Here is a 26,672-nt window from a genome sequence, read left to right as displayed (position 1 = left end):
TCAGATTTAAACAACTTTTATTTTTAACAGTTTAAGGGAAGAAGAAAAGAAGATATAAAGTAAGAAACGCATTGCCTTAAAATCCGCCACAAGGAACAAACCTGGTACATTTCACAAAGCCAGCCTGCAAGAGCAGATTTCACACTGCGCTTAAGTAAGGTTGTAAGGAAGGCTTTCTTTTTCTCTCCAGAATGCCGCATGGTCTCCTTCAGCAGGCTTGTCATTATCGTTAACAGTTGGCCAACTTGCTGATGTAATACAGACGCGGGCAGTAAGAACACAATCAAGGGATAATGTTTGTGTTTCTCATTTCACCTATGAAAGCCCCCCCGCCCCCTCCCGTGTTTCCCATGCAGTCACAGCCAGCCACGAACCACAGTTACGTTTAAACAGGCTTGTAGTCGAGTTTAGACTCCAGCTTCTTGGAATCCGCAACCTTCCTAACCGCCTTCATGAAGTCCTCCTGAACTACGAAGTCATGATCAGCACGAATGGCGAACATGCCTGCGGAGACAGAGTTTGAGAAACAACCTGTGTGAGAGAAATAAAACCCCGGACACACACAGAAGCAGTCTGGTTCAGGAGCTGGCTCTGTGTGTTTTAATTCAACGGGCAGCAACTACAGTGAACTGCGACGTCGATCTCAGTTTTTAAATCTTACTTGAAAACATTTCTTTTCTCAAAAGCTTGCAATCCATAGTGTGATGATACTAGTTTTTATTATTTAATAATAATAATAATATAATTATTTGTTACCCACCTCTCCCTCTGGATCGAGGCAGGGTACAACACAATTAAAAACAACATAGATAAAACTAATTCAAATGTTTAAAACCAGTGCGTCACTAAAAGCAGCACATCATTAAAAAAAGGCATCTTAAAATTCAGCTGGGAAGGCCTGCCGGAAGAGATCAGTCTTTATGGCTTTCTTAAATTCTGGAAGACTGTTAAGTTGATGAATTTCTCCCGGCAAGCCATTCCACAAACTGGGAGCGGCAGAAGAAAAGGTCCTTTGGGTAATATCTTTCCTCTCTCATCTTACACGATTGCCCCGCTCGTGCTCTTCGCTCCTCAGATGCCATGTTTCTTACCCGCCCAAGGGTGTCTACTTCGCTTGCTCGGCTTCGTCCATTTTCTTCTGCTGCCCCTTACGCCTGGAACGCTCTTCCAGAACATTTGAGAACTACAAGTTCAATCGCAGTTTTTTAAAGCTCAGCTAAAAACTTTTCTTTTTTCTAAAGCTTTTAGAACTTGATTTTGATCTTACTTTTATACTGTTAGTTTTACTCTACCCTGTGCCTGTTTGGTGCATTCTCTTCCCCTTCTTATTGTTTTATTATGATTCTATTAGAATGTAAGCCTATGCGGCAGGGTTGTGCTATTTTATTGTTTTACTCTGTACAGCACCATGTACACTGATGGTGCTATATAAATAAATAAATAAAAATAATAATAATAGTTGTGAGCATTGTTTTTGTTGGCTGGAGTAAATTCTTCCCAGAGGACCTGAGTGTGCGGGGCGGATTGTACGGGAGAAGGCAATCCCGCAGGTAGCCTGGACCCAAACCATGTAGGGTTTTAAAGGTGATAATCAACACTTTATACTTTGACCGGAAACTAATTGGCAGCCAGTGAAGAGATTTTAAGACTAGTGTTAAATTGTCCCCCATGATGGTTGGCCCGGCCCCTCCCAGTTTGCTTGTAATTGTGATTTTAGAACGTAAGCCATATGGCAGGGTGTTTTGTATTCTGTTTTATTTTGTTCTGTACAGCACCATGAAAATGGATGGCACTATAGAAATAAAAATTATTATTATTATTATTAATAGTAATGCTAATAATACAGCCACAATACAGGGCCCACAAACGTGCAAGTTTCCCTTTACCAGATACAGCAAAACCACCTGAGTCTCCTTTTTCCACACTGCTGTATGTCATAAACGACCGGTGCTTAAAATGAATCTCCATTCATTAAAACCAAGGAATAAAGAAACTGGAGAGCAGCAAAGGGCCTCAGCTTACCTGCCTCAGTACAGACATTTCTCAGATCAGCGCCATTAAAGCCATCAGAAAGTTTCACAATTGCTTCATAATCTAGTTGTAAGATGACACAAATGGCTGGGTTAATCAGAGCACTGGGCTGCAGACAGTACCAGAAAAATTAGAACTCCACGGGCTTTATCTAATGTTAGCCCTACACAGAGTAAACCCAGTGGAATGAATGGAACTTTAGTCACGACTAACTTACGTCCCTCATAGAATAGTAGGGTTGGAAGAGGTTTATAAGGCCAACCCCCTGCTCAGTGCAGGAATCCACCTTAAAGCATCCCTGACAGATGGTGGTCCAGCTGCCTCTTGAAGGCCTCTAGTGTGGGAGAGCCCACAACCTCCCTAGGTCACTGGTTCCATTGTCGTACTGCTCTAACAGTCAGGAAGTTTTTCCTGATGTCCAGCCGGAATCTGGCTTCCTGTCACTTGAGCCCGTTATTCCGTGTCCTGCACTCTGAGACGATCGAGAAGAGATCCTGGCCTTCCTCTGTGTGACAACCTTTTAAGTATTTGAAGAGTGCTATCATGTCTCCCCTCAATCATCATAGAATCATAGAATCATAGAATAGCAGAGTTGGAAGGGGCCGACAAGGCCATCGAGTCCAACCCCCTGCTCAATGCAGGAATCCACCCAAAAGCATCCCTGACAGAGGGTTGTCCAGCTGCCTCTTGAAGGCCTCTGGTGTGGGAGAGCCCACAACCTCCCTAGGGAACTGGTTCCATTGTTGTACTGCTCTAACAGTCAGGAAGTTTTTCCTGATGTCCAGCCGGAATCCGGCTTCTTTAACTTGAGCCCGTTACTCCGTGTCCTGCACCACGTCCTCCATTTCAATGTTTCTACTCTATGTAGGTCTAACATGGGGTACAACCCTTTGTTTCCAAATGCCAATTTATATAGCATTTTCAACATGCGATGGAGTGGTCCGGGGCAGATGCCGCAATCAGGTGTAGCATGCTCTTTAATGGGCCCGTTACTCCCTTGGTTATGCCAGCTTTGCTATTCCACCAGCATGAAACATGAATATGCACTCATACGGTGTAGCGGATCAAATAATCGAATAAAAGTTATGGAGGCTCGTTCCAAATTCCCATTCAGCCATGCAACTGACTGAGTTGCGTGGCTGAGCCGGCCACACCCTTAGTCCAGCCTGTTTTTCGCAGAGTTGTTGTCACGACCGAAAAGGAAGGGATAACCCCAAATATTTAGATTTTTTTAAAAAAATAAATCTATCCCACTTTTCTTCCGCTACAGGAACTCAAAGTGGCTAACAGCATGAAGGTACAAGTAACTGTGATAATACCAAACAGCACAATAAAATCTCATGATCAGCTCAAGGGATATAGAAGCCTTTGCCAACCTGGCACCCTCCAGATGTGTGGGACTATTAGTCCCATCATTCCCATCAGGGGCTACTAGTCATGATGGCCGCACGCTAGTCCTAATATCAGAGGCAGTAAGCCTAGACCAGTTGCTGGGGAACATGGGCGGGAGGGCGCTGTTGCACCAGGTCCTGCTTGTTCATCCCTGGCTGATGGCTGGTTGGCCACTGTGCGAATAGAGTGCTGGACTGGATGGAGCCCTGGGGTGATCCAGCATCAGGGCTCTTCTGAGGTTGTCATGAAGGCACCAGGCTGGCAAAGGCTGCCCTGTACTGTCAGGCCCTTGCCCTCACAGCCAAACTGGCCATTCCTTGTGCCCGCTCACCAAACCTCAGTCGGCATGAGGGACCCAGAGCAAGACCTCAGATGATGAATGGTGTGAGCTGGGGGCCCCATTCCGGAATCATGGATCTAGGCAATAATCTGGCAGCAGCATGATTAAGTATCCGGGCTCTTTTAAAGGTAGGTCCGCTTATAGACCATGTTGCACTGGTCCGGTTTTAAGGTTACTAGAGAATGAACGGCCAAAGCCAGACCCAGCTTCTTCAGGAAAGGGTGCAAGTGGTGGACCAGCCAAGGCTAGCAGAAGACACGTCTACAACCTCAGCATTTAGTACAGGGGTGTTGAGTCCCTCAGACGGAGGGTCAAATTCCATTTCAGAGAGGCTCTCTTTGGGCTGCACTTCAGTGGTGCACAGAGGGGCAAAGACGAAGGGGTGCAGGCACAGTAGAGAAAACAGGAGCCTACTTTGGCTCAAACCTCTTACTGCCGTTAACTTCAGCCTCCAGAGAGGGAATAAATGGACAAAAGCTGGGAAAACACAAAACTATTAGTGGTCAGGGACATGGCCTATGGGGAGCCCTGGATGGTTGGATATGGGCCTCAGGCCTGCGGTTCTGCACCCCTGTTCTAGAAGTAATGCCCAGCTCAGGGAGCAACTACATCCAGTGAAAGCTGTATCTATTATACTACTGCGAGCCTCTTGGGAGGAGGAGCAGGTAATGAAGAAATGCAGAACACAAACGTGTCTTAGCAGAAACAAGCCACAGAATTACGCTTAATGAGACAGCACTTTGCAATCGCTTTCATTAATCGTGGATGTACCTGAACATGAAAAGCAGCACACGATTTGCCAAGAAGCATTCATCATAAAGCCCTGGAAGCTTACCAATTTCGCCATGTTTAGTTATAGGTCCAGCATGGATCTTCAGTATGTCTAACCTGGCTTGTTCATTTGGCAAGTCGATATCTAGAGGGCGGGGGAGGGAAAGAGCTCTTTTAATTATTACCAATCAATTTATGGTTCCAGTCAACAATACCTCACAATAAGATCTACACATCAATTAACACTCAGGAAGTAAGATTCAACAACATCACTTAACTTACAGAAGTAAAATGCAAACATTGGTTTGCCTTGAGCTCCCTTTTCTGGGCGGACAGACAGGGTACAAATCAAATATATAATTCATAAATACACACAAAAAACTAAGATTATTCTAAATAGATACAATTTCAGCCCGTATCTTCATTGTTCTCAGCAAGCATTCAAGCTACGATTTCTGTAAAAGCCTCTTTTGTAATCAGAAAGAAAAAGAAGAACATAATATTCAGATGATCTTCCAGGATACAAAGAAATTACGGCTTAATTAATGCATTACAGAGATCTCGGCAAAAATGACAGAAAAGAACATCGTTATCTTTGCAAATGAGGGAGGCACAGAATTACACCGACACACAGAAAACTCTACTCACGGATTTTCCTGTCCAGCCTTCCTGGGCGCAACAATGCTGGATCCAGGGTATCTGGTCTATTTGTAGCCATGATCATTTTAACTCTATGCAGAGTGTCAAATCCATCCATTTGATTCAATAACTGAAACGTGTTGCAAGAAAACAAAGGGTTCAGCTAACTCAAGACGTTGTGTCAATTTTGAGAGCTCACTCCAGTAAGCAGGTTGAGAAGCGCCGCCAAGATTGGTGTTCTGCAACCCTTTCCAAACACGTGGAACCCAGCACCAGAGAGACAGCCCTACAATCCACAGGAATCATGGCTCTTGGGTGTTCAGAAAGAGCATCTCTCAACAGGCAGACCCCCAATATGTATAAACTTTTACCTCCATTAGAGTTCTCTGAATTTCTCTGTCGGCTGAAGTCCCCTCCGAAAAACGACGACCACCTAGGAGAAAATCAGAGTGGAAAATCAGTCAACATTTCATAGAATCATAGAATAGCAGAGTCGGAAGGGCCCTACAAGGCCATCGAGTCCAACCCCCCGCTCAATGCAGGAATCCACCCTAAAGCATCCCTGACAGAGGGCTGTCCAGCTGTCTCTTGAAGGCCTCTAGTGTGGGAGAGCCCACAACCTCCCTAGGTCACTGATTCCATTGTCGTACTGCTCTAACAGTCAGGAAGTTTTTCCTGATGTCCAGCTGGAATCTGGCTTCCTTTAACTTGAGCCCATTATTCTGTGTCCTGCACTCTAGGAGGATCGAGAAGATTTCGCTGAAGTCAGACAGGGTGACCAACAGCTTCACCACACCAGGGTTATACTGTGCAATCACTGCGAATTGCGTGCAGAGGACTCTGAAGTTTTCCAGTTTATAATCTGCTTTGACTGTGAAGTACTCCCAGGCATCCTGCTTTAATTGTGCTTCAAAGCCAAAAGCATCAACCTATTTTGCTACCTGTTTAGGAGCGAATCATTTATTGTTTTCTGAGCGGCAGGAGGAGGATTTGATAGGTTTAAAGTAAAAGTTAAACAAATGCTTACACTTGCGTTGGTTTTAAAGATAAAAACATTAAAATTGGCACAGTAATAGATATTAAGGAGGGCTTTAAGCATACCAAATTTGAAGCAGATTGGGTCAACCATTGGGGTTTTTATTAATGATTTTTTACATTTCCCCCTTAAACCCTTTTCCCGGTATGCAAAGGATCTTAGGAGCACTGTAGCCCGGTGTATGATTTAGCTAGCAACAACATCGACACCTTTACACTACAGGGGAAAATTCGAGGGAAACAGGTACGTGGGATGAAGCCTCAAGGCTGAAAGATGTTTGCAGGGAGGTTAAAACCAAGCTGAAAATTAGACACAGGGTTTGAGTTAAGCATCCAAAAAAAGACAAAGGGTTGGCAAGTATTCACTGGCCTTCTGAAAAAGAGATTTCCTTCAAAAAGATGCCCAGCCTTCTAAAGGAACTCCAGGGTGCCAAAGGACTTGCGTAGGCATTCTCTACTGAGGGCATTTAACCAAGAGTAAGTCAGCTCTACTTGGATCTCGGAATTATTGTAGATCACAAGCTGAATATGAGCCAACAGTGCGATACAGCTGCAAGAAAGGCAAATGCTATTTTGGGCTGCATTAATAGAAGTATAGCTTCCAAATCACGTGAGGTACTGGTTCCTCTCTATTCGGCCCTGGTTAGGCCTCATCTAGCGTCCAGTTCTGGGCTCCACAATTCAAGAAGGACGCAGACAAGCTGGAGCATGTTCAGAGGAGGGCAACCAGGATGATCAGGGGTCTGGAAACAAAGCCCTAGGAGGAGAGACTGAAAGAACTGGGCATGTTTAGCCTGGAGAAGAGAAGATGGAGGGGAGACATGATAGCACTCTTCAAATACTTAAAAGGTTGTCACACAGAGGAGGGCCAGGATCTCTTCTCGATCCTCCCAGAGTGCAGGACACGGAATAACGGGCTCAAGTTAAAGGAAGCCAGATTCCAGCTGGACATCAGGAAAAACTTCCTGACTGTTAGAGCAGTACGACCATGGAATCAGTTACCTAGGGAGGTGGTGGGCTCTCCCACACTCGAGACCTTCAAGAGGCAGCTGGACAACCATCTGTCAGGATGCTTTAGGGTGGATTCCTGCATTGAGCAGAGGGTTGGACTCGATGGCCTTGTAGGCCCCTTCCAACTCTGCTGTTCTATGATTCTATGATTTTGTTTGCCTCTAATGCACTCTCTCTTGCCAATTATCTATCCAGTTATTAATGTGTCCAATGATCAAATCAGGCAGTAGAGGAAGGTGCTTCCCTAGCAGGGAACACAGCGGTTCTCCGGGCAGCAAAGAGGAAGGCAAAACACGGCATGCGCACAGGTCACATGATGCCCACGGGCCTTACCAATAGCATCAATTTCATCCATGAAGATGATGCAGGGCTGATGATCCCTGGCGTAGTTGAACATTTCTCTGATCAGCCGAGCACTTTCACCAATGTATTTGTCAACAATGGAACTAGACACCACCTGAGAAAAACAACGGGCAGCATGAACGCTGGCTAGCAATCAAACAGATTCAATTCAATAATAATTTAAAAAAACGCTATTTTCTTACCTTTAAGAAATTGCAGTCCAACTGACTGGCAACAGCTCTGGCCAGGAGAGTTTTCCCCGTACCTGGAGGGAAAACACACCGAGGATGGTTCAAGAAGGCGAGCACCAAAGTGACAGATTAACATGCACCCATCTGTCAGGGATGCTTTAGGGTGGATTCCTGCATTGAGCAGGGCGTTGGACTCGATGGCCTTATAGGCCCCTTCCAACTCTGCTATTCTTTGATTCTAAGAATACTATGCAGAACTGAAGACAACAGGACCCCGCCTCACCACTAAGGGGACTCCAAGCCTCCCCCAGCCTAGTGCACTCCAGAAGTTTTGGACTACACCTTCCATCATCCCCACCCATTGGCTAAGCTGGCTGGCGCTACTGGGAGTTGTCATTCAAAACATCTGGAGGGCATCAGGTTGGGGATGGTTGCTCTGGTCCTTCTCTCCATTGTAGTTAACTGTACAACTGTGGAAGAAGAGGGGGAAAGGCACCGCGAAAAGGCTAGGCGGAAAAGAAGAGGCAGGCTCTGGTGCTATAAGATCTGGTGCTATAAGTTACCTAGGGAGGTTGTGGGCTCTCCCACACTAGAGGCCTTCAAGAGGCAGCTGGACAACCCTCTGTCAGGGATGCTTTAGGGTGGATTCCTGCATTGAGCAGGGGGTTGGACTCGATGGCCTTGTAGGCCCCTTCCAACTCTGCTATTCTATGATTCTATGAAAGGAGGTTTTCTTTATTTTCTTTATCCAAAATGGAAAATAAAATCCAAAAACTTTCAACTTAACTTGTACAAACGCCCAGTGTTTCGGATCTAGAGATCCTTCATCAGGAGCTGTACAACAAAATGAATTCCTCTTTGAAGCAATTATCAATTTAAAACCCTGACTGCCAACGGAGGCAGAACGAATATGACTATGGTCCTTCAAAAATACTTATAAGGTTTTAAATGGATAACTGCGTCAAAGAGGAATTTGTTTTGTTGTACAGCTCCTGACCAAGGATCTCCAGATCTGAAACGTTGGGCGTTTGTACAAGCTAAGTTGAAAGTTTTTGGATTTTATTTTCATTTTGGATAAGGAAAATTAAGAAAACCTCCTTTCATATCTTATAGCTAGAGTGATCATATGAGAAGGCGGACAGGGCTCCTGTATCTTTAACAGTTGTATTGAAAAGAGAATTTCAGCAGGTGTCATTTGTATATATGGGGAACCTGGTGAAATTTCCTCTTCATCACAACAGTTAAAGGTACAGGTGCCCTGCCCTCTTTTAAATCTGGTCACTCTAGTATAGCTCCTGCAGCTTTAATTGTTGTGATGAAGAGGGAATTTCACCAAGGCAGGATCTACACTGCTGCTTTAAAGCGCTTTATAACAGTTATAAAGTGCTTTAACTGCTTTAAAGCGCTATAGAAATGTTATAAAGCGCTTTAAAGCAGTAGTGTAGATCTGGCCCAAGTTCTCCATATATACAAATGACACCTCCTGAAATTCCCCTTCGTACGCAACTGTTAAAGATACAGGAGCCCTGTCCTCCTTTTCATAGGGTCACCCTATTTTTCTTTTACGCTAAATAATGGTTTTGTAATTTGTTTTAGCTCCTGAAGAATGATTCTTCTGAATCCGAAACGTCGAGCTTTTTTACATGGTTACAAAATAAAACGTTTATTATTCATTCACACACAGCACCAGAGCTCGTCTGTCCTCTTTCTACCTCCTTACTGGTGCCAATTCCCTTCACCCACTAGCACCCAAATACAGCACCAGAGCCAGCCTCTGCTTTTCCTCCTACCTGTACAACTGGCCAGCTCCTGCAGAGATTCCCAGACATCATCTTCCCTCATGAACCTGCACATGCAGGCCCAGGGGTGGAGGCAGAGCAGGCAAACCGGAGAATTCACTCTGTCTCTTGCCCTCAAGGAGCAACGCCACCCACGGAACCCCCTGGACACCCCGGGAGAAGGCGAGTTGGACTTGAGCAAGGAGAAATGGATCAGCCCAAGTGACCGACCCGTTCGCTGAGGAGCAAGCGGGGACCAACCTGGTGGGCCGTACAGCAAGCAGCCCTTGGGAGGTATAATGCCCACGCGCTGGAATAATTCTGGATTTGTCAGTGGTAACTCTATAACCTGCGAAGAGGAGAAACAAGTAAATGCGTCTTGAGTCCAAAACAAAAGAATGACTTATTGTTTGTCAGTGGAACGGGGGGGGGGGGCACCCCCTCTCCCCCCACTGCCTGTCCTTAAAATCTGCTCTAAAGTTGAGGGACCCTCTACAGCAGGTTTTGGGGGCACACAGGGGAGAACAGAACTCTGAAGTGGAGCATACTCCCAAGTAAGTATAAAGATTGCAGTTTTAGAATCAAAGTATGTTGTTAACTTAAGCAGTGTTTTATCACTTGAGTAGGTCATATTACTTCCATCAACGCCCCTTTTGAATAAAGACTGTTACTCAACATTTTTTAAAATAAATTAATTAATTAATTAAACATCGGGGACTTAAGTGTTAAAACCCTTGACAAGCCATGTAAACCAAGTTTGTAGCTTATCAAATCTGGGGTTGTCTCGCTAGATATTCTCCAAGCCATCGGGGAAGCCGCCACACAGGCAAATTGTCTGAAGCTCAGCCGGGGCTGGAGGGGTGATTCTCCAATGGCCAGCTCAGCTAGAGGGGGGACTTCACCTGTCATGCATCCCCTCCCCAATGGAAGAAGGTGTGGGGCAGGTGAAGCGGCTCCACTGTGCGTGGGCCTTCTCCAACGGGAATAGGCTTGTGTGCAGCAAAGCCAGTTCCCAGTGGGCGTCTCAGGAGGATCTGCGTCCAGCCCCCCAACCTACTTTTGGCACTTCCCAGTGGGGAAGATGGTGCGTGGGTGAGCCCCCCACTCGCTCGCTGTTGTACCTTAATCATGGTAACAGTGGGGATTTCTCCAGGGGATGGGGACGGGGGGCCAAGCTCTGCCCCCTGGAGGAATCCTGGAAGCTTGCAGGCTGGCTGCACAACCTCCGTGGGCCAGATCAGGCCCGTGCACTGGAGGTTGCCCTCCCCTGGATTAGAAGAAATAAGGAAAGGGTGGATGATAGAGGTGTACGAAATTAGGCATGGTATGGAGAATGTGGATAGGGAGACATTTTTCTCCCTCTCTCAATATACTAGAACCCGGCGTCATGCCATGAAACTGATTAGTGAGAGATCCAGAACAAATTATTATTATTATTATTATTAATTTATATAGCACCATCAATGTACATGGTGCTGTACAGAGTAAAACAGTAAATAGCAAGACTCTGCCGCATAGGCTTACAATCTAATAAAATCATAGTAAAACAGTAAGGAGGGGAAGAGAATGCAAACAGGCACAGGGTAGGGTAAGCAGGCACAGGGTAGGGTAAAACTGACAATATAAAGTCTGCACAACATCAAGTTTTAAAAGCTTTAGGAAAAAGAAAAGTTTTTAGTTGAGCTTTAAAAGCTGCGATTGAACTTGTAGTTCTCAAATGTTCTGGAAGAGCGTTCCAGGCGTAAGGGGCAGCAGAAGGAACGCTCTTCCAGAACATTTGAGAACTACAAGTTCAATCGCAGCTTTTAAAGCTCAACTAAAAACTTTTCTTTTTAAAGTTTTCTTTTTAATAAAAGGACTTCTTCACACAGCACATAGTTAAATTATGGAACTCACTACCACAAGATGTAGTGATGGCCACCAATCTGGATGGCTTTAAAAGGGGGTTGGGAAGGCTCTCCATGGCTACTAGCCCTGATGGTTGTGTGCGATCTCCAGTATCTGAGGCAGTAAGCCTGTGTGCACCAGTTGCTGGGGAACATGGGTGGGAGGGTGCTGTTGCACCACGTGCTGCCTTGTCGGTCCCTGGCCGACGGCTGGTTGGCCGCTGTGTGAACAGAGTGCTGGACTAGATGGACCCTTGGTCTGATCCAGCATCAGGGCTCTTATGTTCTTAAGAGGAAGTTTGCAAATCCATAGCTGGTTTCCAATCTCTAAACCATGGTGTCGAGAATCACTAATACGACGTCCAGATCGTATAAAAGATTCAAATGCCTTCGGTTACGAGGGTATGAGCAGTGCGACCATACCCATCATACAGATCCATAATGACGAAACAGACCGTTACCTCTCTTAGCTCCCTGATTTGTTCTGACAATCCGCCAATCTCCGAGTAAGACACGTCTCCGGGATCTTCATGAGACATGTTGTAAACCAGTGGGTCCACTTCTCTTGGCAAATATCTAAATTGGAGAAGCGATGCAACGTGTTCTTTCATCGGGTTTTACAATGACCGTTTTAAATAATACCTCTCGGCAGTACAGCTTCAACTTCCTGTAACCCGTACATAAATATGAAGACACCTGAGTAAATGGCTGAGCTTTTCCCGGGCGAGAATCCACACACAAGCCGTGGTTTAGCACCGGGGCTGCCAACGGTGCCCCCAGAGGCCTGCAATGGCATCCGCCTGGCTGACTGCTTCCCTCTGCACTAGGTTCTCCCCTAAAATGCCCAGTTCAAATGCTCTCCCTGTGCTGCTCCTTTGCCTGTGCCATTGCTCACTGGGCCTCTGCTGCACACGCCCACCTCCATCCTGATTGGTGGCAGCAGGCCTTGGGATGGAGTGTTGAGAGAGGGGAGCCCATCTATCAGCAGTCTGAAGAGTAAAGGGAGAGAATGCAGAGCAATGGAGAAGGCCATGGCAGAAGATTGGACAATGGGGGCTTGGGGTGGGTGGAAAGAAAACAGAGGGGGGGGCATGTGGGGAAGGGCAGGAAATGGGGCCAGGGGGCGGGTGGGTAGAGAATGGAACAGCACGCTTTCCCCTCACTCTGAGTCCCTCTGGTTATGCTTTCATCTCACTAGGGGTGTGCATGCGTGTCCTGAAAGGGGAAAAAAAGAGCATGTGATTGGAGGAAGGCAGGGTGATCTGGTGGGCAGAATCCTCCCAGAGTGCAGGACACGGAATAACGGGCTGAAGTTACAGGAAAACAGATTGCAGCTGGACATCAGGAAAAACTTCCTGACAGTTAGAGCAGTACGACAATGGAATCAGTTACCTAGGGAGGTTGTGGGCTCTCCCACACTAGAGGCCTTCAAGAGGCAGCTGGACAACCATCTGTCAGGGATGCTTTAGGGTGGATTCCTGCATTGAGCAGGAGGTTGGACTCAACGGCCTTGTAGGCCCCTTCCAACTCTGCTATTCTATGATTCTATGCTGTTGGCGCAGAGAACTGGATTCAAATGAGTGGTTTTGTGTTTTGCAGCTCAGGTCACACCTTGGCCCGGAATCAGGTACTTGGGCAAGTTACTTGTTTCTCAGACTCATCGGTTTGCCTTCTGTGAAATGGGCGTTTTGCGACTGACCATGCCTACCACGGCAGCCGTATTCTGAGTGGGTCACATGGACCACCGTGTCACAGCGCACACAACAAACTTCGGACGAGCCCATGGCAAGGAGCCCGAACAAAGCCTCAGGCTTATGGGGATCCCCCCATCTCCCCGCACACAACCGGAGGAGGAATAAGCTGGTATTCAGTTTCATTTTAGCAGATTCCCAGCTTATTGTTAAGCGTGAACCAGGAATCGTGGTTTAAAATGAATTCTAGTCAATTGCTAAAAAGTCAAGAGCAAAGCCCTGGATTGTTTTGCTGAGCTACTGAACAAACCAAAGTCTATTTTAAACACGTAACAACAACAAAATATGCTAAAGCAAAACTGAATTCCGGTTTATTTCTCCTCCTGAACACATGGGAGGCAGAGGAGCCATGAGGTTTGAGCGCCTTCCTGATCATGCACTAAATTATGTTTTTGCATCATGTGTGAACGCAACCAGCACGTTGAAAGCACTTCACATAGTCTTTCAGTACTCTTTTCAACAACCCTGTAAAGCAGGCCAGACCCATCTCCATCTTAAAAATGGGGAGATAGCAGAGACTTATGAATACTGCCGTACCTAAATGCCAACTGGCTCATGGCTGAGGTAAGATGCTGATCAGGGATTTCCTGCCTCAGTCTCTTAACCTGCTATGCTACACTAGTTGAAGGTTCATTAAGGGCCCTGTACCAGCAGCCCTGTACGCAACTGAGACACACACTGGGCCTGCAGCCCTCTGCTTCGCTGCTGATCTGGAAGCGGCTACTAAATACTAGGGCTGTGCTCCGCTTCTCCTCGGACCGGAGAAGCAGAAGCGGATCGGGGTGCTTCGCCTCCCCTTAAGGCGGAGGTGAAGGGGATCGGGGGAGCAGCGGAGCGTCGCGGATTGAGGTGAAGGCGGATCCTTCGCCTCGATCCAGAGCTCTGCAAAAAAGGTAAGGGGGGGTTACTTGGCCCTGCCGCTGCCGCCCATGCGGCGACGGTGGCAGAGCCAGGTAAGGGGGGTCTTACCTGCGTCCATCCGCAGTCCCGCGGCTGCTTCAACTGAGCCCGAGGACTCAAACAGGAAGACGAGGCCGCAACGGCCTCGTCTTCCTGTTTGAGTCCTTGGGCTCAGTTGAAGCAGCCGCGGGAACGCAGACGGATGTAGGTAAGGGGAGGAAGGAGGGGGGGGTTATCTGGCCCTGCTGCCGCCGCTGCCTGTGGGGCAACGGCAGCAGAGCCAGGTAAGGGGGCAAGGGGGAGGGGGGGGTCTTACCTGCGTCCGTCGCAGCCCGTCACCGGCTTCACTAGAGCCCACGGCTCAACCCAGAAGTGTAGGCCACAAGCGGGGCCTACAGTTCCTGGTTAAGCCGCAGGCTCTAGTGAAGCTGGCGACGGGCCGGGACAAACGCAGGTAAGGGGGAGGAGGGAGGGGGGGCCTTACCTGGCGCCGCCCCCCGCCGCTGTGGAGCTCCACAGCAGAGCGGAGCCTAGGCGGATCAAAGCGGGGCGGAGCGGGGGGTCCTTGCACAGCCCTACTAAATTCCCCACGTTTACTCCGAGCAAGTATTCTAATATACTGCGCTTTAGCTGAAAGGACATTATGCTTTCAGTTCATGAGGACCGTCAAGCTGCCTAAAGAAGCCACAATGCAGAAATGCTCTGATACACTCAGGAGATTTAATATAGTCAGAAGAGGTTCCACTCCAGCAGCCAGTGGAGAGTTGTAATTTAGAAGGTTCTGTTCAGTTTCTCCACAAAGGGTATTGTGCGTGTCAAGATTTTCAAGAATACTTTTCTTAGGCACACTTTAAGAGTTACTGCATGTTTCACGATTTCTAGTCAACGCTTCTATGCCCAGTTGTGATACTTTGCAGTATCTCTGCTGTATCCCTCTAACTCAACTTCCTCAACCTGTTGACCTCCAAATGTTGCATCCAGTCCTGGGCACCACACGTCAAGAAGAATGCAGACAAGCTGGAGGGGGTTCAGACGAGGGCAACGAGGATGATCAGGAGTCTGGAAACAAAGCCCTATGAAGAGAGACTGAAAGAACCGGGCATGTTGAGGGGAGACAGGATAGCACTCTTCAGGGACTTGAAAAGTTGTCATACAGAGGAGGGCCAGGATCTCTTCTTGATCCTCCCAGAGTGTAGGACATGGAATAATGGGCTCAAGTTACAGGAAGCCAGATTCCAGCTAGACATCAGGAAAAACTTCCTGACTGTTAGAGCAGTATGACAATGGAACCAGTTACCTAAGGGGTTGGACTTGATGGCCTTATAAGCCCCTTCCAACTCTACTATTCTATGATTCTATGTGTTAGACTACAGCTCCCACCCATGATGGGAACTGTAGTCCCAACACATCAGGAGGGTGCCAGGTTTATGAAAGCTGTTCCAACTCCTCTCGCACACACACCCAAGACCTTGGTGGCAAGAACCTACCTCATAATAGTTAAGGTGGTCATATCCAGTGCAACTCTTGTTCCAGGCTTCAGTTTGCTTTTATCGAGCTGAGGGAAAAAGGAGACAATTATTCAGTCTGCTCAAAGAGCAGAATCCACCTCAACTGTGTATTTCTGCAACAGACAACCTTGCTGAGGACAGGGCATCCTTTGAGAGCAAATGCACCAGATCACCAACAGGACTTCTGTTGACAACAAACCACCTAATAATTCCATTCCTGGCCAACACAGACAGTCTAATAAAGTCATGTCTTTTTTGCTAAGTGTAAGCCGCTCTGAGAGCCTTTTTTGGCTGAGGAGCGGGGTATAAATATGATAAATAAATAAATAATAAATAAATGCCAAAATGGCAATTTTTCAAAGCTATCTGGATAAAATTCACTAGTGTGTTGGGGGTGGGGAGAATGAAAGGATTTATGAGATATAATAAATCTTCAAATACTTAAAAGGTTGCCACAGAGAGGAGGGCCAGGATCTTCTCGATCCTCCCAGAGTTCAGGACACGGAATAACGGGCTCAAGTTAAAGGAAGCCAGATTCTGGCTGGACATCAGGAAAAACTTCCTGACTGTTAGAGCACTACGACAATGGAATCAGTTCCCTAGGGAGGTTGTGGGCCCTCCCACACTAGAGTCCTTCAAGAGGCAGCTGGACAACCGTCTGTCAGGGATGCTTTAGGGTGGATTCCTGCATTGAGCATGGGGTTGGACTCAATGGCCTTGTAGGCCCTTTCCAACTCTGCTATTCTATGATTCTATGAACTGAGAGTCCAGCATACAAACATTCCAAAACAGGACGCTCACCTGACGACGACAGCCAACAACATATCTTGGTCCATTGGTTGCTTTGACGATGACTAGAAGCAGCAAAGGAAAGGAGAGCATCTTTAATCCATCTATTATTGTGGCTACAAAATGAGAAGTTGCTAGAATATTTTTACAGCACTGCATATGCCCTTATCGCTTTGCTATTTATTCCTTGTATGAGTTCAAGAAATTATTTTCATTTTGCCATGTTAAGTGATAGCAAAAATCAAACGTCACCCCTTGCAAGGCACTTACATTTCTCTTCCGTTAACTGCTTAAGAACCTCACCAACAATCTGTTTTTAAAAAAAGAAAGTGAGAAATATTAGACCTACCAATGTAAGAACCCCACCTAGCTTTGTTCCTTGATAAGACACAGGGTTTGTCTGTCTACAACAACCTTCACAACCTGGTGCCCTTCAGATTAGCCATGCTGGCTGGGGATGATGAAAGATGTAGTCCAACAAATCTTGAGAGCACCAGGTTGGGGAGTTCTGGTCTACAAGGAAAAGGTGCCCAAAATCTTGGACCAGGGAAGTCCACAACAAAACACATTCAGATTCTTACCCTTCCCTATTCTTAATGGTAAAAGCAAAAAAGAGGAATCCTCAATGACTACTGGCGATTTATCCAAGCCGGTAGTCATATAATAAGTGTCAATGAACATTTAGCAAACATTTAATAAACATATAGCAAAGTTACTGGTGATTAACAAGGACAAAATCATGTCATAAACATGAAAGAATACAAACAAGGGAAAACGTAGAAATGTAATATTGACACTTATTATATGACTACGGGCTCAGATAAATCGCATTGAGGCTTTTGGTATATGCACAACACATTGGGCTCCCTATATATTGTGCGCTCAACTTCAAGAGTGTTGGTGGATCTTTTGCTTTTCTTTTTTCTATTCTTAATGGTGGCCGATGGCCAAAGCACTGTGGATCCATGTGGATGTGTCCTGGGTACCTCCTTACAAATGGATTTTCTCAGGATGTTTCCTGTCCCCCGCCTTCAAATTAGATATACAGGCCGAAACCTCTTCCCAACCTCATAATCCTTAATGTAGCCTTCAGATGTGTTGGACTACAACTCCCATCATCCCTCACTATTGACCATACTGGCAGGAGCTGATGAGAGTTGGTCCAAAACATCCAGAAGGCAGCAATTTGGGGAAGGCTGATACAGCAGTTACAGGGGTTCAAAGCGCTCACTTGCATTATCTACCCATAATCCTTACAATAACCTTGTAAAGCAAGCCAATGTATGGATGGATGTTCTGCGTTTTAGAATTTTAAGTTTTGTATACTTGTTTTTATCCTGTTTTTATCTCAATTTTAGAATTTCTGTAAACCGCCCAGAGAGCTCAAGCTGTGGGGGCGGTACATAAATGTAATAAAATAAATAAATAAATAAATAAATAAATAAATAATATTATTACCTCCCATATTGCAGACAGAAGGACCGAGCTGAGAGAGAGAGGGGGAGGGGGCTTGCCTATGGCCGAGATTATTATTATTATTTCTATACCGCCCCATAGCCAAAGCTTTCTGGGCAGTTTCCAAACGATTAAACATTAAACATTAAAAATCCATATACAAAATTTAATACCATAAAAACGGACACCATACAAAGACAAGATACATTTAAAAACAGCTTTTTGTTCTCAGCCAAACCTAAACATAGACCTGGGATTGATTAAAAACTCATGGCAAAGATGAGATTCAAACCAAGGACCAGGATGATCAGGGGTCTGGAAACAAAGCCCTATGAAGAGAGACAGAAAGAATTGGGCATGTTTAGCCTGGAGAAGAGAAGACTGAGGGGAGGCATGATAGCACTCTTCAAATACTTAAAAGGTTGTCACACAGAGGAGGGCCAGGATCTCTTCTCGATCCTCCCAGAGTGCAGGACACGGAATAACGGGCTCAAGTTAAAGGAAGCCAGATTCCAGCTGGACATCAGGAAAAACTTCCTGGCTGTTAGAGCAGTACAATGGAATCAGTGACCTAGGGTGGTTGTGGGCTCTCCCACACTAGAGGCCTTCAAGAGGCAGCTGGACAACCCTCTGTCAGGGATGCTTTAGGGTGGATTCCTGAATTGAGCAGGGGGTTGGACTCGATGGCCTTGTAGGCCCCTTCCAACTCTGCTATTCTATGATTCTATGACTTCCTGATTCATCGTTTAATTCCTTAGCCACTGTGCTACACCAGTTCTCAACTGGTTTTGCCTCTTCCTGTGGCTCCTGAAAAGGACATCATGCAAAATGAGACCAACAAGAGTCGCCACAGGGACACGGTGCTGACGACAGCCAGCACATAGGAACCGGCCCTACCATTAGCACAGTGAAGCAGCTGCATCAAGCAACTGGATCTGGGTGCCATGAAAGGCAGCAAATTGTTAGTTAACTTATTGGTATTGCATTTTTACTGGCAGTGAGGCTGCCCCAGTTTGCCTATGCAGCATGTCAGGAGGAAGGAGAACCACTTATTGTTCCTCTCAAGCAACAAAATATATTGGGGGCAGGGAGGCCAGTGGGATGCCAGGAAGGACCACCAGTGAGGGAGGAAGCAGCAGCCAGGCACCTCTCCACCGTGCCTGGGTCCAGCTCCAGCTGAGAGCCCCCTCCCTCCTGCTACCAACTGTCACTGCAGAGGCCACCAGTGGGGGAGGAAGCAGCAGCCAGGCACCTCTCCACCGTGCCTGGGTCCAGCTCCAGCTGAGAGCCCCCTCCCTCCTGCTACCAACTGTCACTGCAGAGGCCACCAGTGGGGGAGGAAGCAGCAGCCAGGCACCTCTCCACCGTGCCTGGGTCCAGCTCCAGCTGAGAGCCCCCTCCCTCCTGCTGTCAACTGTAACTGCTGAACTTTGCAACTAAGATTGTAGTGCCTGAATTTGCTTTCCTTTTCCCCCTTCTCCTCCTCCCTCCCAATCCCCTTTCCTTTTGTGTCATGTCTTTTAGATTGTAAGCCTGTGGGCAGGGACTGTCAAGAAATACTTTTGTAAGCCGCCGTGAGAGCCTTTTGGCTGAATGGCGGCATAAAAATCCTTAAATAAATAAATGACCAGGGATTTCCTAGCCCTGCAGTCCAAGTTCTGCCAAGAACCCAGCAGTCACTGAACCTGGCTAGAATCTGACCTCACTGGAGCTGGGAAGCAAGGGGAGGCACAAGGAGGTGGATTTAGGGTGGATTCCTGCATTGAGCAGGGGGTTGGACTCGATGGCCTTGTAGGCCCCTTCCAACTCTGCTATTCTATGATTCTATGATTCTATGAGGCCTATTTCTGCTAAGCAAAGAGACATCTGTGGTTAAATGCAAAGTGTTTTTTGTTAGCCGCCATTGAAACCTACACGAAAGGTGGGATGCAATAATAACAAGCAGAGCTCTGCTTTCTGCACATCGGGCCTCCTGGAGAATCGCAAAAGGCGAAAGCCACACAACACTCACCTGCCCAACACTTTGCAGAGCCTTGAGGTCATTTTCAGATTTTTCATACTGCTTAGTGAGCTCCTTCAGCTGCTCCCTTACTACGAAAGCAAGAACATTAAAAAAAAGTGTTACACGTGCTAAATAATCAGCACTCTCTCTTCCCTCACTCTGCTCCATACACGGGGTAGGTGGGGGCACCCATGGAATCAGAAAACATTATTCTTGGATAAACGCCGTTGAGCAGATCAGAAAACTTACTCCTCCATATATTCTCTTCTTTCGTCAAAATAAATCTAGCATAATGATTCCTACAGATGCTTTGCTAACCAAGCTACGCTGCAATCCTGTGCACATTTACTTGGGAGTTAGTTCCACTGAAGGAGGAAGTTTCACTAAGTAAGAAAGCGCAGGATCAGTCCGAGGGCAACCAGGACGATCAGTGATCAGGGGTCTGGAAACAAAGCCCTATGAAGAGAGACTGAAAGAACTGGGCATGTTTAGCCTGGAGAAGAGAAGATGGAGGGGAGACAGGATAGCACTCTTCAAAGACTTGAAAGGTTGTCACACAGAGGAGGGCCAGGATCTCTTCTCGATCCTCCCAGAGTGCAGGACACAGAATAATGGGCTCAAGTTAAAGGAAGCCAGATTCCAGCTGGACATCAGGAAAAACTCCCTGACTGTTAGAGCAGTACAACAATGGAACCAGTTCCCTAGGGAGGTTGTGGGCTCTCCCACACTAGAGGGCTTTAACAGGCAGCTGGACAACCACCTGTCAGGGATGCTTTACAGTGGATTCCTTTATTGAACATGGGGTTGGACTCAATGGCCTTATAGGCCCCTTCCAACTCTACGATTCTGTGAAAGCCATTCTGAATGTCATGGAGAATAAGAAAAAGACAACTTGCCCACCAAGGAAAACCCAATTCAATATAAGCTTGAAAAGAACATGGTTCCAAATCGAGACCTATGAGGACGTGGATCTGGTACCAACTTCCACCAATGTCAGTTGTATGCCACTAGGCAAAAACATTTTATTTCCTTCTGTAGCAACTTCTCCTTTCAAATATCTACCTGGAGAGATTACCTCTTATTTATTCCCTTTCTCTCCTTCCCAAAAGTCCATATACCAATTTGTAGGTCGGGCAGGGAGGGGATGGTTTTTGATAAACACTTCTATTTCGCTGACCATTTTTATCGCCACTACCCCTTAGGGGTTATCATATAAATGGGTTTTAAAAGAGGGAGTTGACAAATTCATAAGAGGAAATGCAATTCATTGGCTATTTGTCATGAGAGACGGTATCCCTCTGAAAGCTAGATGCTTAGGACAAAATATGAGGGAGGGCTATGGACTTTTTTCCCTGGGCTTCCGAGAAGCACCTGGGTCACCGTTATTGGAGACAGAATGCAGAACACTCTGTTCTCATATGTCAGCCTTCCTCAACCTGGGGCGCTCCAGATGTGTTGGACTGCATCTCCCAGAATGCCCCAGCCAGCAGAGCTGGCTGGGGCATTCTGGGAGTTGTAGTCCAACACATCTGGAGCGCCTCAGGTTGAGGAAGGCTGTCGTATGTAATTCATTGCTCCAAGATGTTGCAATAGTCACCAGAACTGATGGCTTTATAAAGATGAGGCAAATTCATGATGGACAAGAAGGTCTATTAAATTTAGAGAGGGGTGTAGCTCAGTGGTAGGGCACCTGCTTTGCAGGCAGAAGGCTCAGGTTCAAGCCCCAGCATCTCCAGTTAGGCCTAGGAAAGAATCCTGTTTGAAACCCTGGAGAGTTATTTCCGCTCAGTCTCAACAACACTGGGCTAGATGGACTTGGCTTGCATGTAATGGCAGCAGATTGGGGGTCAATTAGCCCACGATTTGCCACGGCATGTGTTGCTTCTGATTTCAATTTGCAACCTCGGATCAACTCAATCGTAGGTTGCTCCATGATGTGTGAACCTGGACACTTTGGGTTGTTTGTGGGTTAAACAACCCAAAGTTAACCTTCGATTAGTTCTTATTATTTTAGCTTTTATTTTTATTTATTATTATATTTATATACCGCCCCACAGCCAAAGCTCTCTGGGCGGTTCACAAAAGCTTCATTAGTAATACTTATATAATGGTTCTCAACCTTTTTTGCTCCATTCCCCCCTTCCCAAGATAGTCTAACTCAAAAGGTGCATTCCAAATAATGACACTTTTCTGGGACGTTTTTAATAACATGTGTAGGAAGACATAATCTACAGGACATCATACTTTGCTGAATAGTGGTCCCAATTCCCCCACCGGAACCCTTAAATTCCTCCCTCTTGGGGGGGATTCCCCCCTTGTTGAGAACCCATGGCTTAATATAATAAGTAGTTCTCAGGTTAACTTTAATCCATGATGCTCCCAGAGTGCAGGACATGGAATAATGGGCTCAAGTTAAAGGAAGCCAGATTCCAGCTGGACATCAGGAAAAACTTCCTGACTGTTAGAGCAGTACGACAATGGAATCAGTGACCTAGGGAGGTTGTGGGCTCTCCCACACTAGAGGCCTTCAAGAGGCAGCTGGACAACCCTCTGTCAGGGATGCTTTAGGGTGGATTCCTGCCTTGAGCAGGGGGTTGGACTCGATGGCCTTGTAGGCCCCTTCCAACTCTGCTATTCTGTGATTCTAACCCAAAGCGCTGTTCTGTAGTTACAGACTACAGAAAAACCTATGATTGGGCTGATTGGAGGTTGCAAATTGAAAACGGAAGCAGGCGCCCACCACACCAAATCATACGTTAATTAGCCCATGATTTGCCATGTTAAACGCAAACAGGCCCAGAGTCTCACTCAGAAGAAGGCAGCTTCTGATGCTCCTAGAACTATTAGCTATGATGGCAAAATGAACCTCCCTGTTCAGAGGTAATTTACCTCTGAGGAGCAGTTCCTGGGAAGTCCACAAGCCCAGCAGGCATCGAAGCAGCTGCTGTTGGGAGGCAGAAAGTCAGGCTAGCTGGAGCTCTGGGAGCATGGTGCTTATGCTGGGTATTTTGAACTCTTCCCAACGGGCTGTTTTTCCAACTAGCCCCCCCACAGACTTTCTGCCTACAGGAAAGCAGGCAAAAGGCCTCTGTACCCAAGACCCTATTCCAGGAAGTGATATGAAAGGGGATCTTTCTGACCTCCTCCATGCAAGCCTGAGGATGGCATATCCCAAGGGAGAGATCAGCAACCCCACCCGTCTCTTTCAGGGCAAATGGCCACAGGATGCAAGAGCTGTCACGGTGTCACAGCCAGGCCTGCTGAGAGCTGGGTTAAGAATATAAGAAAAGGCCTGTTGCTGGATCAGACCAAGGGTCCCTCTAGTCCAGCCTTCTGTTCACAGTGGTCATCCAGGAACCCACAAGCAGGACACAGGTGCAACAGCACCCTCCTGCCCATGTTCCCCAGCAACTGGTGCACAGAGGCTTACCTGGAGTCAGCACACAGCCATCAGTAACTATCGAGAGCCTCCTCCTCCAGGAATTTATACAACCCCCTTTTTTAAAGCTATCTGTGTCGGTGGCCATCGCTACATCTTGCAGCAGTGAATTCCAGTTTATGCACTGGGTGAGGAATCATAGAATCGTAGAGTTGGAAGGGGCCTACAAGGCCATCGAGTCCAACCCTCTGCGCAATGCAGGAATCCACCCTAAAGCATCCCTGACAGAGGGTTGTCCAGCTGCCTCTTGAAGGCCTCTAGTGTGGGAGAGCCCACAACCTCCCTAGGTCACTGGTTCCATTGTTCAAATCCACAATCAGCCAGGATGCTCTCTTTACAACATGACCTGTTATCCCACCCTGCCTGCCCTGCAGGGTTGTTGTGAAGGTAAAAGCAGGGGTGGAGAGAACCACCTCCTTGGGGCAAAGGTGGCACACCAGTTGCTGGGGAACATGGGCAGGAGGGTGCTGCTGTTGCACCCATGTCCTGCTTGTTCATCCCTGGCCGACGGCTGGTTGGCCACTGTGTGAACAGAGTGCTGGACTAGATGGACCCTTGGTCTGATCCAGCATGGAACTTATGTTCTTAATAAGTTACATGTAATCTTTTGAATGTCACTGGTGCTTCAGGTGCATTCCCCTCTCTTCTGGGCTGTCTGTGTGGTAATACTGGCCCACCTTACAAGGTTGTAAGGCAGGTCTGTACTGCGCCCAAGTATGGCAAATGGGGGCAGCCTAAGGCTGTTTATGGCGGAAGTCTGGAGAGGGCACTTCCTGATTCATCTGAGCAGCCTTGAAGCCACCAGTATGAGCTTTTGTGGGGTGGATTTGTAAAAGGATTGGAAGCCCAGCATCTCTTGTAAGCACTATTGAACATGGGGTGCACCTCTGGTCTTCTTATGCAGCCCCCGGTTGCTTTAATGGGCTTGGGCAGGATCTTAGCCTCTGATCCAGGGGTGGGAGCATCTCTCCTATGAGGGAAGGTTACAACCACAGGGGTTGTTTAGCTTGGAGAAAAGGAGGGTAAGGGGAGTGGAGAATGTTAACAGGGAGACGTTTCTTGGCTACCAATCTGGATGGCTTCAAAAGGGGGTTGGATCAAGTCCTGGAGGCAAAGGCTGTCAAAGGCTACCAGCCTTGATGGTTGTGTGTTATCTCCAGTATTCGAGGCAATAAGCCTGTGGGCCCCAGTTGCTGGGGAACATGGGCAGGAGGGTGCTGTTGCACCAGGTCCTGCTTCTTCATCCCTGGCCGATGGCTGTTCGGCCACTGTGTGAACAGAGTGCTGGGTTTGATGGACCTTTGGTATAATCCAGCCTCACGGCTGTTCTGATGTTCTTACAAAAGTAATATGTAAATAAAACAGGGAAAGGCTGACTCAGCCTTCCCCAAAGTGGGGGCTCTCATAGAATCATAGAATAGCAGAGTTGGAAGGGGCCTCTAAGTCCATCCAGTCCACCCCCCCTGCTCAATGCAGGAATCCACCTTAAAGCATCCCTGACAGATGGTGGTCCAGCTGCCTCTTGAAGGCCTCTAGGGTGGGAGAGCCCACAACCTCCCCAGGTAACTGGTTCCATTGTCGTACTGCTCTAACAGTCAGGAAGTTTTTCCTGATGTCCAGCTGGAATCTGGCTTCCTGTACCTTGAGCCTGTTATTCCGTGTCCTGCACTCTGGGAGGATCGAGAAGACATCCTGGCCCTCCTCTGTGGGACAACCTTTCAAGTATTTGAAGAGTGCTCTCATGTCTCCCCTCAATCTTCTCTTCTCCAGGCTAAACATGCCCAGTTCTTTCAGTCTCTCCTCATGGGGCTTTGTTTCCAGACCCCTGATCAACCTGGTTGCCCAGAGCACTGGCTGGGGATGGTGGGAGTTGTAGTCCAACCCACCCGGCGGGCCCAGGTTGAGGAAGGTGGGCCTCAGATACCCACCGAGTCAGAGACCCAAACCTTCCCGGGGCCCAGCCGTGACACAACGCGCCCCGAGGGCGGGACGGATCAGGCCGGGGAGAGGCCACGAGGCCAGGCCAGGCCAGGCCTCCGCCTCCGCCGCCCTGCCGAGCCACTCACACTCCTTGAGGCGCCCGTCGATCTCTTTGTGCTCCAGCAGCTTCTTGCGATAGTCCTGCAGCGCCTTGTCTCGGGGCTCCGCCATGATGATGACAAGCAGGCGATTGACGGCGGGCCGGAACACTCCAGCGCGCAAGCGCCGCGCAAGGGGCGCCGGGAAAGGCGGGCCCACGCAGCCCGGCCGACCGCGCGTCTTCTCTATGCACTTCCTCCCGGCCCTAGAGGGGACGCACACGCCTGCTTCCGCTGGAGCTCAAAGCGCGCCCCCTGGCGCCACGGAAGGGAGCGTGTGCCTGAAAGGGAATCCAGGGGCGACCCGAGAGGCGGAGCGGCTGCGCCTGCGCCTTGAAGCGCTTCCCGTCGCCATGGCGATACAATCCCGCCCCGTTCCCCAGTTTTAAAGGCACCTCTGCAGCTATAATCCTATATTCCAGCCTTCCTCAGCCTGGGGTGCTCCAGATGTGTTGGACTGCATCTGCATCCTGGCTATTAGAGCAGTATGACAATGGAATCAGCTACCTAGGGAGGTTGTGGGCTCTCCCACACTAGAGGCCTTCAAGAGGCAGCTGGACAACCATCTGTCAGGGATGCTTTAGGGTGGATTCCTGCATTGAGCAGGGGGTTGGACTCGATGGCCTTGTAGGCCCCTTCCAACTCTGCTATTCTATTATTCTGCATGCCATTGACCGCAGCAGGGCTTTTACCCAAGTAAATATGCTTAGGGGGCTGCCTTGACACCACAGGTTGGCCCCTACTTTAGAAAAAAACCACTTTTGCAGCTGCAAGGTGGTGGTGAGTAATCCTCACGGGAGGAGGCAGTATGGGCTTTCTGGAGGCCATTCAGTTCGCCAGGCCATCACCCGGCTTCCAGCAACCAATGGCAGGTCCCCTTCCACCTGGGAAATGCCCCTGGCACAGTGCCAGCGCGAGGAGAGATGGTGGAAGAGTTGACCTCCCTCTGGCAGGAAAAGTTGGGGTAAGTCCCAATTTTTCTGCTGCACATCTTCGTTTCTTTGCCCTGCGGCGGTAGCAAATCAGCGACTGCGTCATATAACTGATGCAGCACCGATTTGCAGCCACCACAGGGCGAAGGGACCATTTAGACAGCACCTCTCTGTGGCAATTAGAACTTCATCAGTACAACCTTTTTTCTTGAACCCAGCCTGGCCTTTTGGTTGTCTTACATGCATGTGCAGGGCCGGTGCTACCATAGAGGCCACTCAGGCGGCTGCCTAGAGCGCCAAGCTAAGAGGGGCGCTGGGCACAGTGCAGCACTCACGCGCATTGGCTGTGAGTCGGCCCAGCCCGGCCCAAGGATTCAGCTGGGCCTGGGCGGGCGAGATGGC

At 47.9% G+C, this 26,672-nt stretch overlaps 1 protein-coding gene across 1 annotated transcript; it reads right to left on the bottom strand.

The window, feature by feature from the left end:
- Nucleotides 1-25,438, bottom strand: PSMC6 (proteasome 26S subunit, ATPase 6). The gene is made up of 14 exons (XM_063118168.1): nucleotides 25,327-25,438; nucleotides 19,831-19,910; nucleotides 16,635-16,674; nucleotides 16,377-16,429; nucleotides 15,555-15,622; nucleotides 11,878-11,992; nucleotides 9,792-9,879; nucleotides 7,765-7,826; nucleotides 7,553-7,676; nucleotides 5,545-5,606; nucleotides 5,183-5,303; nucleotides 4,599-4,679; nucleotides 2,023-2,094; nucleotides 1-504 (listed from the first exon to the last, which is right to left on the bottom strand). Exons 1-14 carry the CDS (start codon nucleotides 25,409-25,411, stop codon nucleotides 386-388), a joined length of 1,170 nt encoding a protein of 389 aa, XP_062974238.1. The 5' UTR covers nucleotides 25,412-25,438; the 3' UTR covers nucleotides 1-385.
- Nucleotides 25,439-26,672: the final 1,234 nt, after the last annotated feature.

The sequence above is a fragment of the Elgaria multicarinata genome, chromosome 2 (genome assembly GCF_023053635.1).
Source record: "Elgaria multicarinata webbii isolate HBS135686 ecotype San Diego chromosome 2, rElgMul1.1.pri, whole genome shotgun sequence".
In the NCBI taxonomy this organism is placed as follows: domain Eukaryota; kingdom Metazoa; phylum Chordata; class Lepidosauria; order Squamata; family Anguidae; genus Elgaria; species Elgaria multicarinata.
Note: the sequence above shows the minus strand (reverse complement) of the source record. Positions and strands in the feature narration are given on the sequence as shown.

Coding starts and splice junctions, on each gene's coding strand:
- PSMC6 (XM_063118168.1), bottom strand. CDS start 25,411: ATGGCGGAGCCCCGAGACAAGGCGCTGCAGGACTATCGCAAGAAGCTG. Junction 5,304..5,544: donor TTCAGAGAACTCTAATGGAG/GTAAAAGTTTAT, acceptor AACACGTTTCAG/TTATTGAATCAAATGGATGG. Junction 4,680..5,182: donor AAGGCTGGACAGGAAAATCC/GTGAGTAGAGTT, acceptor CCCGCCCTCTAG/ATATCGACTTGCCAAATGAA.